The 14,750-nt window shown below is 38.3% G+C and overlaps 1 protein-coding gene across 3 annotated transcripts in view; it reads right to left on the bottom strand.

Annotated features, from left to right (window-relative positions):
• IPO7 (importin 7) overlaps window positions 1-14,750 on the bottom strand; it is a 46,267-nt gene that overhangs the window by 1,128 nt on the left and 30,389 nt on the right. For 2 of the 3 annotated variants that reach the window (XM_083349446.1, XM_083349448.1), the window contains exons 17-24: window positions 10,831-10,897; window positions 10,609-10,734; window positions 10,356-10,453; window positions 8,708-8,803; window positions 5,952-6,172; window positions 5,496-5,704; window positions 4,468-4,674; window positions 3,252-3,368 (exon numbers count right to left, since the gene is read on the bottom strand). In XM_083349446.1, the coding sequence (XP_083205572.1) occupies window positions 3,252-3,368; window positions 4,468-4,674; window positions 5,496-5,704; window positions 5,952-6,172; window positions 8,708-8,803; window positions 10,356-10,453; window positions 10,609-10,734; window positions 10,831-10,897 (1,141 nt within the window). The remainder of the gene's footprint in view (window positions 1-3,251; window positions 3,369-4,467; window positions 4,675-5,495; window positions 5,705-5,951; window positions 6,173-8,707; window positions 8,804-10,355; window positions 10,454-10,608; window positions 10,735-10,830; window positions 10,898-14,750) is intronic. The other variant, XM_083349447.1, reaches the window with a different exon arrangement.

Consider the following 14,750-nt stretch of genomic DNA (forward strand, 5'->3'; position numbering starts at 1 on the left):
TTTAGTGTCCCAAATTGTTTCTGTAAGATAAGTTCTTCACAAAACAAAAAGTTCTAATATTAAAAATACCTCAAGAGATCCTCAAAAATCAGTTCTCTTCCAACTGCATATTAAAAAAACAGAAGTGCTCTATAGAATAACAAGCAGAAGAATGAGTAATATGATATCACATATATACTTTTCCAGTCTTAAAGAGAAACGAGGCAAGAAGGTAAAATTATCATGCTCATCATATTGAATATGGCTGGTTCAAAAAAGTGTCCTGATTTAAGAGAAAATACAAAACCAAAATCAGAATCTTGTCATGAACAATATAGCAATTTGATTAAAAAACAAAAAATTCTCCCAAAAATTATTGAAGATTTTAAACTGTTTCTGTGTCCACAATCTTGGCTGCCAAGAGAAATGTCTTCAGAGATCCTCATCTATAAATAATTGGGATTAAACTGTACATCTTCATTCTCATCAAGTTACTTTGTTGCAAACCATATAGTGTTATTGAAAATTTACACAATTTGAGCTACAGATGTGGCTGATCCTTTGACAGAGGGAGAATTGCTGATTCTTTCTGAGAGTTCCACAGCAACATACACCTTGACCTGTCTGATACTGTTTTTGATTATGTGTTTTCAAAGAGAATAGGCTATTGACCTTACAGAGAGCATCTGAGAAATATTTTTAGCACTCAGTAAACATATAATTTGAGACAGATTCATTCTCTAGCACAAGAAGAGACTAGGCCACTCTGCCTAATCCCTTCCACTAAGATAGCTTCCACTGTCCCCACTCTTCTAGCCAAGGGTATGGCTACCAAGGAATTTATTTCAAAAATGCACGTTAATGGGATATGTTTGATGGGTCAAACAGGAACCCTTGTTTGGGCCTGAAAGACAAGTCCCCTGACAGAAAGTGATATATCAGACATGTCAAACTCGTGACGTCATGTGACTTTGCGCAACATATCAGGACGATTTTGCCATTGCTGGCAATGGGGTGGGCATGGCTTCCGTGTGACGCATCCGACCTGTGGGCTGGCAGTTTGACACCCCTGTGATATATGACTGACAATGAAAGGAGGCTTACATCTCTGAGGAAGTGTACATGATAAGGATAACAGATAAGGGGAAACTGTTCCCCTGTCAAGATATCCCAAAGTGCAAAGTAATTGCAGAGATCTTCTGATCCACCTGCCAGAAATTTCATAGTTCAGAAACTATGCAAAATCTGAGTTTACTGCTTACTCAGCAAGTACTTCAAAGAGGTCCTTGTTAGAAACTGAATGTAACAGCTAAGCAGAGACCTGCAAAACCTTGAACTTATAAAGAGTGCAAGAATGACTTCCTGATGAATGGTATGGATATCAGACTTTCCAGGGTCTCATTCAGAAATCTCATACATTACTTTGTAAACTAGAACTACTTACAATTGCACCTGGAACTTTCTGCAACAAGTCAGAACTTTTACAAACGAATTACAACCCATCCCTTTATCCTAGCAGACACTGGATAGGCAGCTTCTAGTTGAATGTCTTAGGTTAGGTATTACAGAAATAAGACAGGTTCTGGGGTGAATGTTTATATCGCATAAAATCATTCTCTAAAGGCTGGTCTTCTCAGCCCAAATCCCACAGGACCAGCCTCTGATGTCCTGTGACTTTGCAATATTATTCCTTGCAATGTGCAGGGTTTTTGCTGTGTATACAAAGGCAGCAGAATGGCCAAACCCAGCTAACGAGGTTCTATCCAGTACACACGACTGCTCCCCTTAAGCTGGTTAGTACTGTATATATTTCAGATCCATTTTGTTTTGGTGGGAGAGCAGGATAATGTTTATTCCCATGATCTGCATAATTCAGACTGAACAGGGCTATGTTCTTTCTTAAGGTCCTGGGATGTCTACTGGAATGAATGCCATCTTGCTCGTTTTAGGTTGCCAGTTGTATCTTGTATGTTTCCTGCTGTACCAGAATAAAAATGAGTCCTCTCTCTCTTCTCTAACATATTATTCCACATATTTGCTATTGCCATTTTAGCAATGGACAGAGGGCATGTCAGATTCACATGTCCTCAACGTAAGCTTAAGGCTTGGATTCTGCTGTGCCTACATTCTTAGTAGTCAAGAGAGCTCATCATGTTAACTGTCAGCAAATCACTGCTAATGCTGCTAACTACAACTTCCTCAGGATACATAAGGATTACTAAACTTGGAGCTGACCAAGTCTAGTCCTGGAGAAAGGAAGGCTGCTAGAGAATTGTCACAGTGAGTGGCACCTACAGTCTAGTACAGAGCTCACTTTGTAACCCTCTTCTCTACCTCTGGAATTGTTTCTAGAAACTCATCTGGCTTCAGTTTGACTTGTGAGATAGGGTGTATAATCTTTCCTGAAAAACTTCTGTTCCTTTGCTTCCTTGTGACAGTCAAACATGGTTCTATGTGGCACATCAATCCACAAAAGCTGTGGATATTGTGGAACGCTTTTTAATGGCACTAGTGCTCAGGGAACCAAGATTTTCTGCTGCTTCCTATGGTCAGCTAATGCTTTTTCCTGTAGCTCCCTCCTTGTTGCAAAGGAGTTTGAGGACCAGTGACTTCCATTCTCTCCAGTGCTTACTGAAACTTTTTTCTTGTTGCTGTTCTATAGTTTGAATATCTTTTCCTTGCGCTTGGTGGCTTCTTCTACAGCAGACATGTCAAACTCACGACGTCACATGACATTGTGCGATGTATCGGAGCTTTTTTGCCATTATCGGCAATGGGGCGGGCACGGTTTCTTCATGATGCATCCGGCCCACGGGCCAGCAGTTTGATACCCCTGTTCTACATAATCTGAGGAGCTGATTGCTGACCAAGCCCCTCTGAGTAACTTTACTGAGTCTTACTTGTAAAATCCTTCTGAAAAGGATTCTTGACTCTTCTGCACTGCTTGTTCTGAAGGCCATCTGAAAAGAATGTGATTGTTCCTTTTTCTTCTCAGCTCTAATATGGAGCTGAGGAAAAAGTCACCTGTCTTGAAGATGCAGAGTTAAAACTAAAGAACAGATTTCTTCATGGGAGAAAAAGTGTAAACCAGCCTTCTAGTAGAAGAGTTAAATTTAGCCCATTCTTCTTGGCTCCAACTTTGGTGTCCAAGATTTTCCTAATTTAAAGATGAGGTAAGATGAAGCTCTTTCAGGGTCAAACACATATCCCTCAGCAAAATACTAATGACATGAACTTAATATATCCATGTAAAATTCAATTAAAATGCATACCCTGAGCAGCTCTTCTCTGATCTGCTAAAGTTGCTATGTCCTGTAATTGTTTTCTTTGATCTTCATTAAGACCACGTGTCAATGCTTGGTACCATACTGGGTTACGATTCTGAAGTGCTGCAAAATATATAGATCTGTAAGCATTTGGAAAATTCTATGCAAATCAATCTTAATTTACTATTTTTAGATTCCTCTTGATAGATCTTAAGTCTGTTCTTTGCTTTCTTGTTGCTGGTGTTCTATTTTTACTTTTGCTGTTATAATTAAATATCCTGCTCTGGGATTCTTTACGGAGAGATTTTATAAATAAAATAAATAATATTAATTATACAGTCTTTAACACAATGGGGAAAGAATGCATAATTAAATGCATCAATCCAATAAAACTTATTTTTATAGATGTTTTAAGGTATTTTTCCTTTTTCAATTCATTCTGAAATTAGTTTTGTCTGCACATTAATGTGCAACTGAAATTTGACTTTATTACAGAGTAGGAGCGATCAATTTATTTAATAGATGATAGGTGGAGTGCTTCTACAATTGTTGACTAGAAATAATACAATGTATATTGTCACCTGAAATTATTTTCTCTCTTCTATTCTTTAATAAGGCACATATATGTCAGAAAAAAATTCAAGCAAAATATCACCCGAAATACTAGGTAGGAGGCTAAATGTTATTCCATTTTGCTGAGAAGAAAACTAGTTTTTCTATAACTTTCTTTTCTATATCTTACTTCCCCCAATTGCTAAAAATTTTCTTACCAAATTTGAAAAATCCAAGGCTGTTCTTTCCTTCCAACGTCTTTCCTTTCCCCTGTCATTTTTAGACCTTTCTGCTTAGCTATTTCCATAGGGACACACAACCAGTAATCTGACACCGTAAGAACAATTTGCTGTAGTAATAAAAACATTTGCTCCAGCAAAGATAACCTAAGTATTTATCTCCGACAGTCTAATTTTTACAATAAAAAGTGAAGTATCTACTAATAATTCTGCTAAACTATCGATTTACATCAAACCTGACTCATTTCAGATTTGCTGAATGCTTAGGCTGCAGCTTTTCAAATTCCTTGAATATCTTCTGAATCTTTTCAAATTACACACATTCCTTGAGTTCCCATATTCCTTAAAGGTTCTTTAGCATACCACACTGATAGTATATATTTCAGCACACAGGAATACAGATTTGCAGTGAAAGCTATGGCAGCTCTTACTCTGAAAAATTGCTTTAAATATTTGATATTCATCAACAGGGTTATCTTCATCATCAATAATAGTTGAATATCCCTCCAGTGCTGTCTCTTCAGCATCATCATCTTCCCAATCCTCATCATCTCCATCTTCTCCAGCCTGTTTTGCCAAAATCTCTAAATACTCTTGACCATCTTCATCAATATCATCTTCATCACTTCCAAGTTCTTCTGTAACCAAACGAACGGTTTTAAGAGTGGCCAAAAATTTCATCTAGTCTCTCCCCTTTAATTATTCCATTATTTCTAATGCATAAAATCTCCACACTTTTTTTTAAAAACAACAACATGGTCTTTAATACACTAGGTTATGAAGAGAACACAAATTTAATCATCTGATACTACATCACACAGCTACGAAATGATAACTGCAAATCAGATGTAACAATGAAAGAACATTAAATGAATTGGGCCAATGATTCAACAGTATAAGTCTGCTTAGCTTTATTTTCAAAAATAAAAAATACTGGAACAGATTGAAGAGCACAATAAATATGACTAGGTATATGTGATGCCTACATTCTGGGGACAAATAGTTCCAGAAGATGAAATATACAGTTCTTGGACCATACTAATTTTCCACTCTGATTTTTCCACCACCACCAGTCCATTCTGCTTTTCTGAAATTAATTTTCCAAATGGAAAGATCTTTCTAATTTGAAAAATTAAATTCCAAAAAAACGGTAAGTCCATGAACAGCCAAGTCATTTGTCAAGAAAATGAAACATTCCAGAGAAATTCTAGCAATGGTAGTTTTTGCGCATTCTTAAGACGTGGCAAAGGACCAATTATTCATATGTAAGAGGCCCAAACAGAATAGAGTACTGTGTAAAAAATGAGAGGTACATAAATATTTGAGACCAATTAAAAGACAAAGATGAAACAAAGACAGGAAAAAATCACAAGATATAGCCAAAACTTTCCTGAAAAACTTTCTACAGCTATATCAGCAATGTTGCTACTCAGCTCTACAGGAAAGGCCATTGCTTTACCTGCTTCTTCATCTTCATCAGCTTCATCATCATCATCATCACTGTCATTTTCATGTTCAGCATGGCAAGCATATGCTCTTTTTAACCCATTAAATAAAAGTATGAAAGCTGGCAAGATCTGACCCGAAACCTGATTTAAAACCTGCGGTACATGTTCCAAGTCAATCAATGCACACAGGCCTAGCACACACATTTTTCTGTCATGAAGTCTGGAATAAGAAAGAAAATGGCATATTACGTTTGGTTTTTGGAAAGATGCCACAAATTTTACTTGAGATATTTACAAAGGGAATGGCTGAACTGATCAATGGGCATACCCAACAGAGCTTGTTATGTATCTAGCCCACATTCCCTGAAGAAGCTAGATGGAAAAGAGATACCAGTTGTATCTATATAGTCCCTTCTCTCTGCATTAAGTTTAATGAATTAAAGCCATAATCCCAGAAACAAGCTTACCCCAAGAAACAGTCTACATCATTAAGCCACTGTGTAATGAAATGATTTGTAACAGGTTCCACATTATTGGGGAAGCGAAGATTTTCCAAGGTATTCAGAAGTAGATGAGGATTATAGTAGAGAGCAGCTATGGCAACCTGGAGGCACATTGTCCGTAATTCACTTGTTTTAACTTCTCTAGTTAATCGTTCTAAAGCAGCTTCCACAAACAAGGGTATACACTAAAGAGATGGAGGGAAAAATGTTACTCAAGTCAGAGGCAAATGTTAAAACATCACTGCAATGATAACATTGGATTTTCAATATCTGTATCTTGCAATGCATGTATTAAATTCTTAACTTTTAAACTCTCTAGTATAACACTTCCACAGCTACTCCGATCTTCTCTTTCTCTATCTCCCCTCCCCTCCAAGATTTCTTCTTAGGATGAGCAGAGATAATACAAATAGTCCTAAACTTACAACAGTGACCGTTCAAGGTTATGATGACACTGAAAAAAATGACTCATGACCATTTTTCACACATACTACCATCCTCATGGTCACATGATCAAAATTCAGACACTTGGCAACAATACGATTGCAATGTCCAGGGGTCATGTGTTCTCCATTTGTAGCATAAATCTTTGCCCTTCTTGCTTGCTCAAGACTGCCAAAGAGGAGATTAGGATTTTTTTCCTGGCCATAGTCAACGATTCATTGCAGGAGGAGGAAATGCTAGTTATACTGGAAGAGGCGTCTTTGTAGATACAGAAATATCAGACAAGAGGATAGTGGGCCTAAAAATTAAAACCAGACTTTAAACTTGAGAGCTTTTGTTAATGGTTGACTTTTCATTTTACAGCACCCTCTGAGTATGCAATCTTTGCTGAAAAAACTGAAAATATGTTGATGTGATAGCAGGCTTTAAAATTAATGAACAGAAAACAAAGATGTTGGTTAAAAATATGACCGCACAAGATCAAGATGTTTTGATGGAAGAAATTTGGTTTTAAAATTGAGGGAAAAAAATAAATATTTGTGAGTTAGATAATTATGAATCTGAAAAGGACAAAATTGAATTTGATGTAGAGTTCTGTACAAATGATATTATTGCTAAGATTAACTTTTACTGAAAATAAAGACGGAGGACAACATTGTACAGAATCCTTAACAACAGTTCCATTTAGTGATCATTCAAAGTTATAATAGCACTGAAAAAAGTGACTTATGAGTGTTTTTCAGACTGATAACCGTTGCAGCATCTCCATGGTCACGTGATCAAAATTCGGACACTTGGCAACTGGTTCATATTTATGAAGGTTGCAATATCCTGGGGTCAAGTGATCACCTTTTGCAACCTTCTGACAAGCAATGTTTTTAAGATTTTTATGAAAAGACTGGACAGCCACTTGCTTGAGCAGGAAGTTGAACTAGAAGACCTCCAAGGTCCCTTCCAACTCTATTCTGATTTACAAAGTCAACAGGAAGCCAGATTCACTTAACATCCGTGTTACTAACTTAACAACTGTGTCAAGAAAGGGCTTAAAATGGGGCAAAATTCACTTAACAACTGCCTTGCTTAGCAACAGACGTTTTGGACCCAATTGTAGTCATAGGTCGAGGACTACCTGTATGATAAAACAGACATATATATATATGTCTGTCGTGTGTGTGTGTGTGTGTGTGTGTGTGTGTGTGTGTGTGTGTGTGAAATAACCTGCCTTGCCTACCCTACAAGGTTCCATCCAAAAAAGGTGCCGGAACTCCATTCTGAGCGTTCTATGAGAAAAAAAGCCCTGTATACATATATATAGTTGAATTAATGGGCAAGAATCTGGAAGAAAGAGTTGAAATTTACAATGAATCATAATCATAAAGAGAATTTTTATAAAATGAGTAATTGTTGGTGTATGACAACTAACAAATTGAGAGTTTTGATGAAAGAAAAGACTTGGATAAGCGTTATTTCTATTTAGATATCACCTTTGGACCTTTTGTGAGAAATTGGAAAAAATGAAGTTGATTTTGGGATTCGATGATGGGATTATGGTAGTAATGTAGATAAGTGTTAACCTTACAATAAGAATTTTATATATTCTTTTAATCTGTATCTGTACCAAAGAAAATCAGAAGTCAAGAAGTCACCTTTTCCCTTCTCTGCACTTTTATTCCTTTATTCCTGAGCTTTTTTTAAAGAAAGCTTCCTTTCCTGTTTAACTTTTAATTTTGTTATTCTTTTGAAAATAGTTATATGAAAAAAATGTGAACTTGTAGTTTTTTCAAATTGAAATATCTATTATGCCTATGATATAATGAACGTTTCAGCTTTTGTATTCCTTCTTGATGGAACAAACTTTTTAAAATTCTTTCCTTTTTTATTTATATGCAAATTTTTATGTTTTCTTTTCAAATGAGCAGGAAAAAAAAACCCAGAAACCTCAGAATGTTACAATATTGCTATATTTATAGCAGCAGCCCCCAACTTTTTGGGCACCAGGGACCGGCTCCATGGAGAGAAGTTTTTACGTGGACCAGAGGGGCATGGTTTCATATGTTGCTTGCATCCTGCAGATGTGGCTTTGCTTGTTTGCGTGACCCGGTTTCTGGCATGCCGCAGACCAGTTCTGGTCCATGGATCCGGGGTTGAGGACCCCTGACTTAAGAGGACTTGTATTTATTATGATATTGTTTATTTACATTTAGATGGTAAGTAACTGACCATTTCCACAGTATGGCTTCTTTCAGATACTTCTGAAGATACATTATTTAATTTACCTGATCAATGCCACGGCCTTTACATTGCAAAATGATAACTTCTAATAGTTTTGCTGCATGACATTCTGCATCTTCTCCTGCTACACCTGTAAGGACCTAGGAAATACATGAACTATGAATTTTGGTACTCAGTATTATCATTTTTTTATAAATAAATTCAGCTATAAGAAATATTCAATCATCTCTTAAGTTTCATCAATATATATGAATGAATACATCTTTTTACATATCTATATGGGAAAAATATTTTTCAAAAAAGTAATTATTTCACATTTTCAAAGCCAAATTCCAGTTAAGAATCTACAAATACAAACCAGTAAAAGATCTGAAGGTGACTTGTCAGTTTTATACACTTAACGGAGGATGCCACATGGCCCAGATAACCATTCCATTTTACTTCTGTAAAGTGATCTGCACAGTGCTGAAGAAATCTCCAGAAGTCTGCACAGTGCTACGCATGCAGTGCTAGGGAAGCAGAATTCAGTGGTTCGTCCCGAAATCAGCAGCCATTTTTAGTGTATCCATAATCCTGACAAGTCCTGCCAAAATGGTGATCACTTCCAGGAGGCTGCCATGCAGCCCAGGAACAAACCACTTCATTTTGCTTCCCTAAAGTGCAGTGTTGAGGAAAGTTCCAGAGACCATTAGAACATAAGTGCACAATGGGTGATGGAAGATGGAGAAGAGATCTAAGCCATACCTGACCCAGTTGGGGGACGAGAGGCCTGAGGGGACCTGGGGGAGAAACAGGCCCAAGGGCTGTGGGGAAACTAGGTGCAGGAAGTGGAATTTAAAGGGTGGGGGAGGCCTTGGGAGGTACAGGATAGATGGGTCTGGGTTTGCGCTAGGCCTTCCCCCTGAGGTACCCCCTGCTTAATGATCCACCTGTTTGTCTAACAATTTATCAGGAAGAACAGGGATGGAGGTCATTAAGTGAGACAATCACACTTGTGACCATAACAGGGAAGTTCCATTACAGTCACCAGTTAAGAACTACTTGTACTACATATAATAAAGGGGATGGAGAAAGGCAGAAGGGAAAACTGAATTAATCTATCATGCTGGAATTTAGTTCCAGATTGAAAATCCTCCTGTACAGAAACACAATCTGTGCAAGAAATCTCCAATCAAAACATAAGAGAGACTGTTTATTTTAATAGCAATGATCACTAAAAAAAAATGAAAGCCAATATGTATATGAGAACTCAGACTCAAAATAAAGGACTTGTCTGCTAGACTTTACAAAGGCCAACTTTCCAAAAGACATTTCTAACATATAGCTCTGCTTGGGTTTTTGACAAAACCGTAACACAGGTGTTTCAAAATTCTACCTCATTTTGCACCAATATGTTTGAGAGTTTGGAGGCTGGTCAATGATAAACTTGTCTTTCAACATCATTAGACCAGTACTATGATCTCATGTTGCTCTTTGGCTGCAGATTGTATGTGAGCAATATAGTCTATGTGCAGAACGCAAATGGACTTTATCACTAGACATAGATAATATACTATGCACATTTGACTGCAGCCATTTAAATCTACTCTGGAGGAGGAATTAAAATAATAGCATACATAATGTTCACATCTCTCTTTTCCTAGTTTTAAAAAGACACACAAAGTTATTCTGAGGATACAATGGGTTGCTTACCTTTTTACACATACTGTAGATCATTTCTAGGTATTTTGTATCAGACAGGAGCGTGTCTGTATCAACAGTCACATAATTATGCAACAGTGGCATCATATCTGTATTTAAAAAGAATAATGCTACAAATGTTATGTATGTTCTTACCTCTTAATATTCATGAAAATAAAAAAAATACAGTATGCATTAACATTTCAGTTTATGTTGTATCATTTTCCCTTTGTAATATGAGTCTCAGAAGGCATAAAGTATTCACCTGTAAAGTAATCAAAACCGTCTTGCTGAAATACCTCAAAGACCAGAGGCAGAAGTTGCCACATCTGTGCAGAGACTTGCTGACAGGTCAGACTGTGAGCCAAGGAGAAGATTTCCTCATAGAATTCTGGAACAGATCAAAGTATCATTAAGTGTGATTTTGGTCAAATTAGTAGTAGTTTTTAATAAGTTTATATTATTTAATACAACTAAAAAAAATTACCTAAAACATGCTGTTGTAAAACTGTTCCAATTACTTGTAAACAGATACCTTCTAACTGCTGAGTAATCTGAAACAGAAAAATTAAATGTTAAGACTTGTATGAGATTGCATACTTTAAAATGGAAAATCCAATTTTGAAAATAAAATAGTATGTTATCAATCCCCAACGATCCATATTCACTCCTTTTCCCTTCCTTACGTGATACCTATAATTTTTTGTACCTTTTCAAACGACCTTATTAACTTGCTTTATCTTTCTGGTTTTATTTTTTCTTCCAGTCCAGTTGCAGAATTTGTCAGAAACTACTTTATTCTAAAAAATGGATGTAATATTGAAACCTGAAACTTTTCTTTCGGGGATAGCTGATATACAGGTGGAGAAAAAAAATAGGACTTTTTTTACATATGGCTATGGCAGCAAGGTTGTTATATGCCTAAATTTGGAAAGAATATATATCCACAATGGAAGTAATGGATTTTGAAATTAATGGAGCTAGCTGAGATGGCAAAATGCTTTGCAAAGAGATAATAATTTGATTAAATTTCATGCAAACTGGAGGCAAATGATAATTTTTTGCAGGATAAAGAAAAGAAAAGAATCAGCTTTTGACTTTGGATTTTGAAGATTAGATTGGACTTGACTAGATAAATAACTGCAGTTTTTAAAATAAAAGGTGATCTACACTTGGTATCTTAGCGTTTTTTCTGGATGAAATTAAGATTATTTAATCAACGCTGATTTTTAGTATGTTAGACTATGAGTAATTTAAGGTATTTTATAGATTGGTGTTATTTCCTTAAACACAGAGAGAGAGGTGGTTGAATTGTCAATATATGCTATACTAAAAGGAAGTTCACTTTTGTTATATTTGATGTGTTTTTTGTCACTTTGTTTTGCCATTCCCTTTTCTTTTAGTTTGTATTTTACAGTATGATGTCAAAACTTAATAAATGAATTATTTTTAAAAGCAGTATTCTGAAACCCTAACCCTAAACCCCCCCAACCCCCCCACACTTTTCATTAAGAAACGTGGCAGTTTTTAGCTTTCCAGCCAGAAAGCTAGCAAACGCCATGTTTCCGCACAGCAGAAAACTGGCTCTTTCTATAGCCTTCAGAACAATCACAAGAAGAGCGCCAGCTGTTGAAATGTTTCTGAAGGCAAGGAAGGCTGGATAAATCCTTTCTACTATTCAGAAACATTATGTTCGCTAGTTTTCTGGCTGGAAAGCTAATAAATACAATGTTTCTGAAGGGCAGAAGATCTCAGAACTTTATGATACAAGCTTCTTTTCTTCAGGCCCCCCTCCACCCAAGAGTTCCTCCCTGCACACAGGATGAGGAAAATCTTCCAAGGAAGTAGCAGCTTGCAACCATCTCCGTTGGCTTCTGCATTAACTTTTTAGGGAAGCCAACAGAGAAGACTGCAAATGGCGATCACAAGACATGTGTGCAAACACGTTGAAAAGTGCCCAAATTGCAATCCTGTGACTATGTGGGTAGTGCAGCTGTCATAACTTCAAGGATGGACTGTAAGCAACTTTTCCTGAGTCTCTTGTAACCTTGAATGGTTGTTAAATGGCAGCGGAAAGAAGCAGGCAAGCAGGGCATGGAGGTCTGCTTCTTTCCGGAGGTCTGCTTCTTTCCGCAGCGGAAAGAAGCAGGCAAGCAGGGCGCGGAGGTCTGCTTCTTTCCACTGCGGAAAGAAGCAGGCAAGCAGGGCGCGGAGGTCTGCTTCTTTCCGCTGCGGAAAGAAGCAAGCAAGCAGGGCACGGAGGTCTGCTTCTTTCCGGAGGTCTGCTTCTTTCCGCAGCGGAAAGAAGCAGGCAAGCAGGGCACGGAGGTCTGCTTCTTTCCGGAGGTCTGCTTCTTTCCGCAGCGGAAAGAAGCAGGCAAGCAGGGCACGGAGGTCTGCTTCTTTCCGCAGCGGAAAGAAGCAGGCAGGCAGGGCACGGAGGTCTGCTTCTTTCCGTAGCGGAAAGAAGCAGGCAGGCAGGGCACGGAGGTCCGGAGACCTGCCGACGTTTGGGGAGGTTTGGGGAGGTGCGCGCGCACCTCCCCAAACCTCCCCAAACTTCGGCAGGTCTGCGGACGGCGGTGGCTTGGGAGAGGTGCGCGCGATCCCGGAAGCACCAAAGCCTCGGCCGCGCACAAGTCCTCGGTAAGTTTTTTTTTTGTTGACTGGAGTATAAGCCGAAGTGGAATTTTTCAGCCCAAAAAGTGGGCTGAAAAATTCGGCTTATACTCAAGTATATACGGTAAATCAAAAAGAATTTAAGCCAATTAAAAAGAGCTCCCGCAAGATCCATCCAAAGTGGGTAAATACATAAGTACCGTATTTTTCGGACCATAAGATGCACTTCCCCCCCCAAAAGTGAGGGGGAAAACGAGGGTGCATCTTATGGTCCGAGGGTGATCCATATGGCCAGCCCCAACCTCCGCAAGTGGAAAGCAAGGGAGATTGCCAGGAGCACAAATCGGCACATGCTGAGAAACGCGGATCTCATGCTCCTGCAATTTGCCTTGCTCGGTTTCAGCTTCCCTTGCTACAAGAGAAAGCAGGCTGAAACAGAGCAAGGGAGATTGCCAGGAACGCGATCTCGTTCCTGGCAATCTCCCTTGGTCCGTTTCAGGTTGCTTTCTGCAAGAGAAAGCCGGGCTGCAGGGCCGCCTCCGTGGGTACTGCTCTAACACAGACAGGAAAGGACAGAGGGAGAGAAGGAAGGAAGGAAGGGACAATGGGAGAGGGAGGGAGAGAGAAATAGAGAGAGAGAGAAAGATAGGGAGAGAAGGAAAAAGAAATAGGGAGGGAGAGAAAGAGGGAGAGAGAGAGAAGGAGAAAGAAAGGAAAGAGAAATAGAGGGAGAGAAAGAGGGAAAAAGAGGGAGAGAAAGGGAGAGAGGGAGAAATAGAGGGAAAGAGAAAAATAGAGAGGGAGAGAAAGAGGGAGAAAGAAGGAGAAAGAAAGGGAGGGAAATAGAGGGAGAGAAAGAGGGAGAAATAGAGGAAAAGAGAAAAATAGAAAGGAGAGGGAGAGAAAGGGAGAGAGAAAGAAAGAGGGAGGGGGAGAGAGGGAGAGAAAGAGAAGGAGAGAGAGAAATTAAATTAGTAACATGATTGTTAAGTGAATCTGGTTTCCCCACTAACTTTGCTTGTCAGAAGGTTGCAAAAGGCAATCACATGACCCTGGAACAATGTGACCATCATAAATATGAATCGATTGCCAAGCATCCGAATGTAAATCACATGACCCTGGGGATGCTGCAACGGTCATAAGTGTGAAAAATGGTCATAAGTTTTCTTTTTTCAGTGCCATCGTAACTTTGAACAGTCACTAAGTAAATCGTTGTAAGTCGAGGACTACCTGTACTTTATCATTTTTTCCCTTTTTTTGGGAGGGGGTGTCATGTTTTTGACACCTTGCTGGGCGACTGGTGGTACTCGGACATTGCCTTGTCCTAAAAGTGGTACAATGGATGAAAAAGTTGAAAAGCCCTGTTTTAGTATACTGATACTATTTGGTTCAGAATATTTTTTTTCTTGTTTTCCTGCTCTAAAAACTGGGTGCGTCTTATGGTCCGGTGCGTCTTATGGTCCGAAAAATACGGTAATTAAAAAGGAATTTGTACAGCTTATGTATTTTATGACTTAATGCTCCCAATGAAATGAAGTTCAATTGTATTATTTTATTTCTACAGTAAGTAGCAGTGAGTGTGCTCCAGTCAAAGGTATAGCAATATATTATAATTATAATGTATGAATAAAATAAACAAATAAAAACATGGCTTAGGCTGAAGGCCTAATACAGCACCCTGTTCCTCATAGGTTAGCTAACGAATTAACTATGCTTAATTAAAAAGTTGGATATTTTTTGAATATCAGATGTGGAAAAAAGTATACTAGATGGATCAGTTTTTATCCA

This window comes from Vipera ursinii, assembly GCF_947247035.1.
Source record: "Vipera ursinii genome assembly, chromosome: 1".
Lineage (NCBI taxonomy): Eukaryota > Metazoa > Chordata > Lepidosauria > Squamata > Viperidae > Vipera > Vipera ursinii.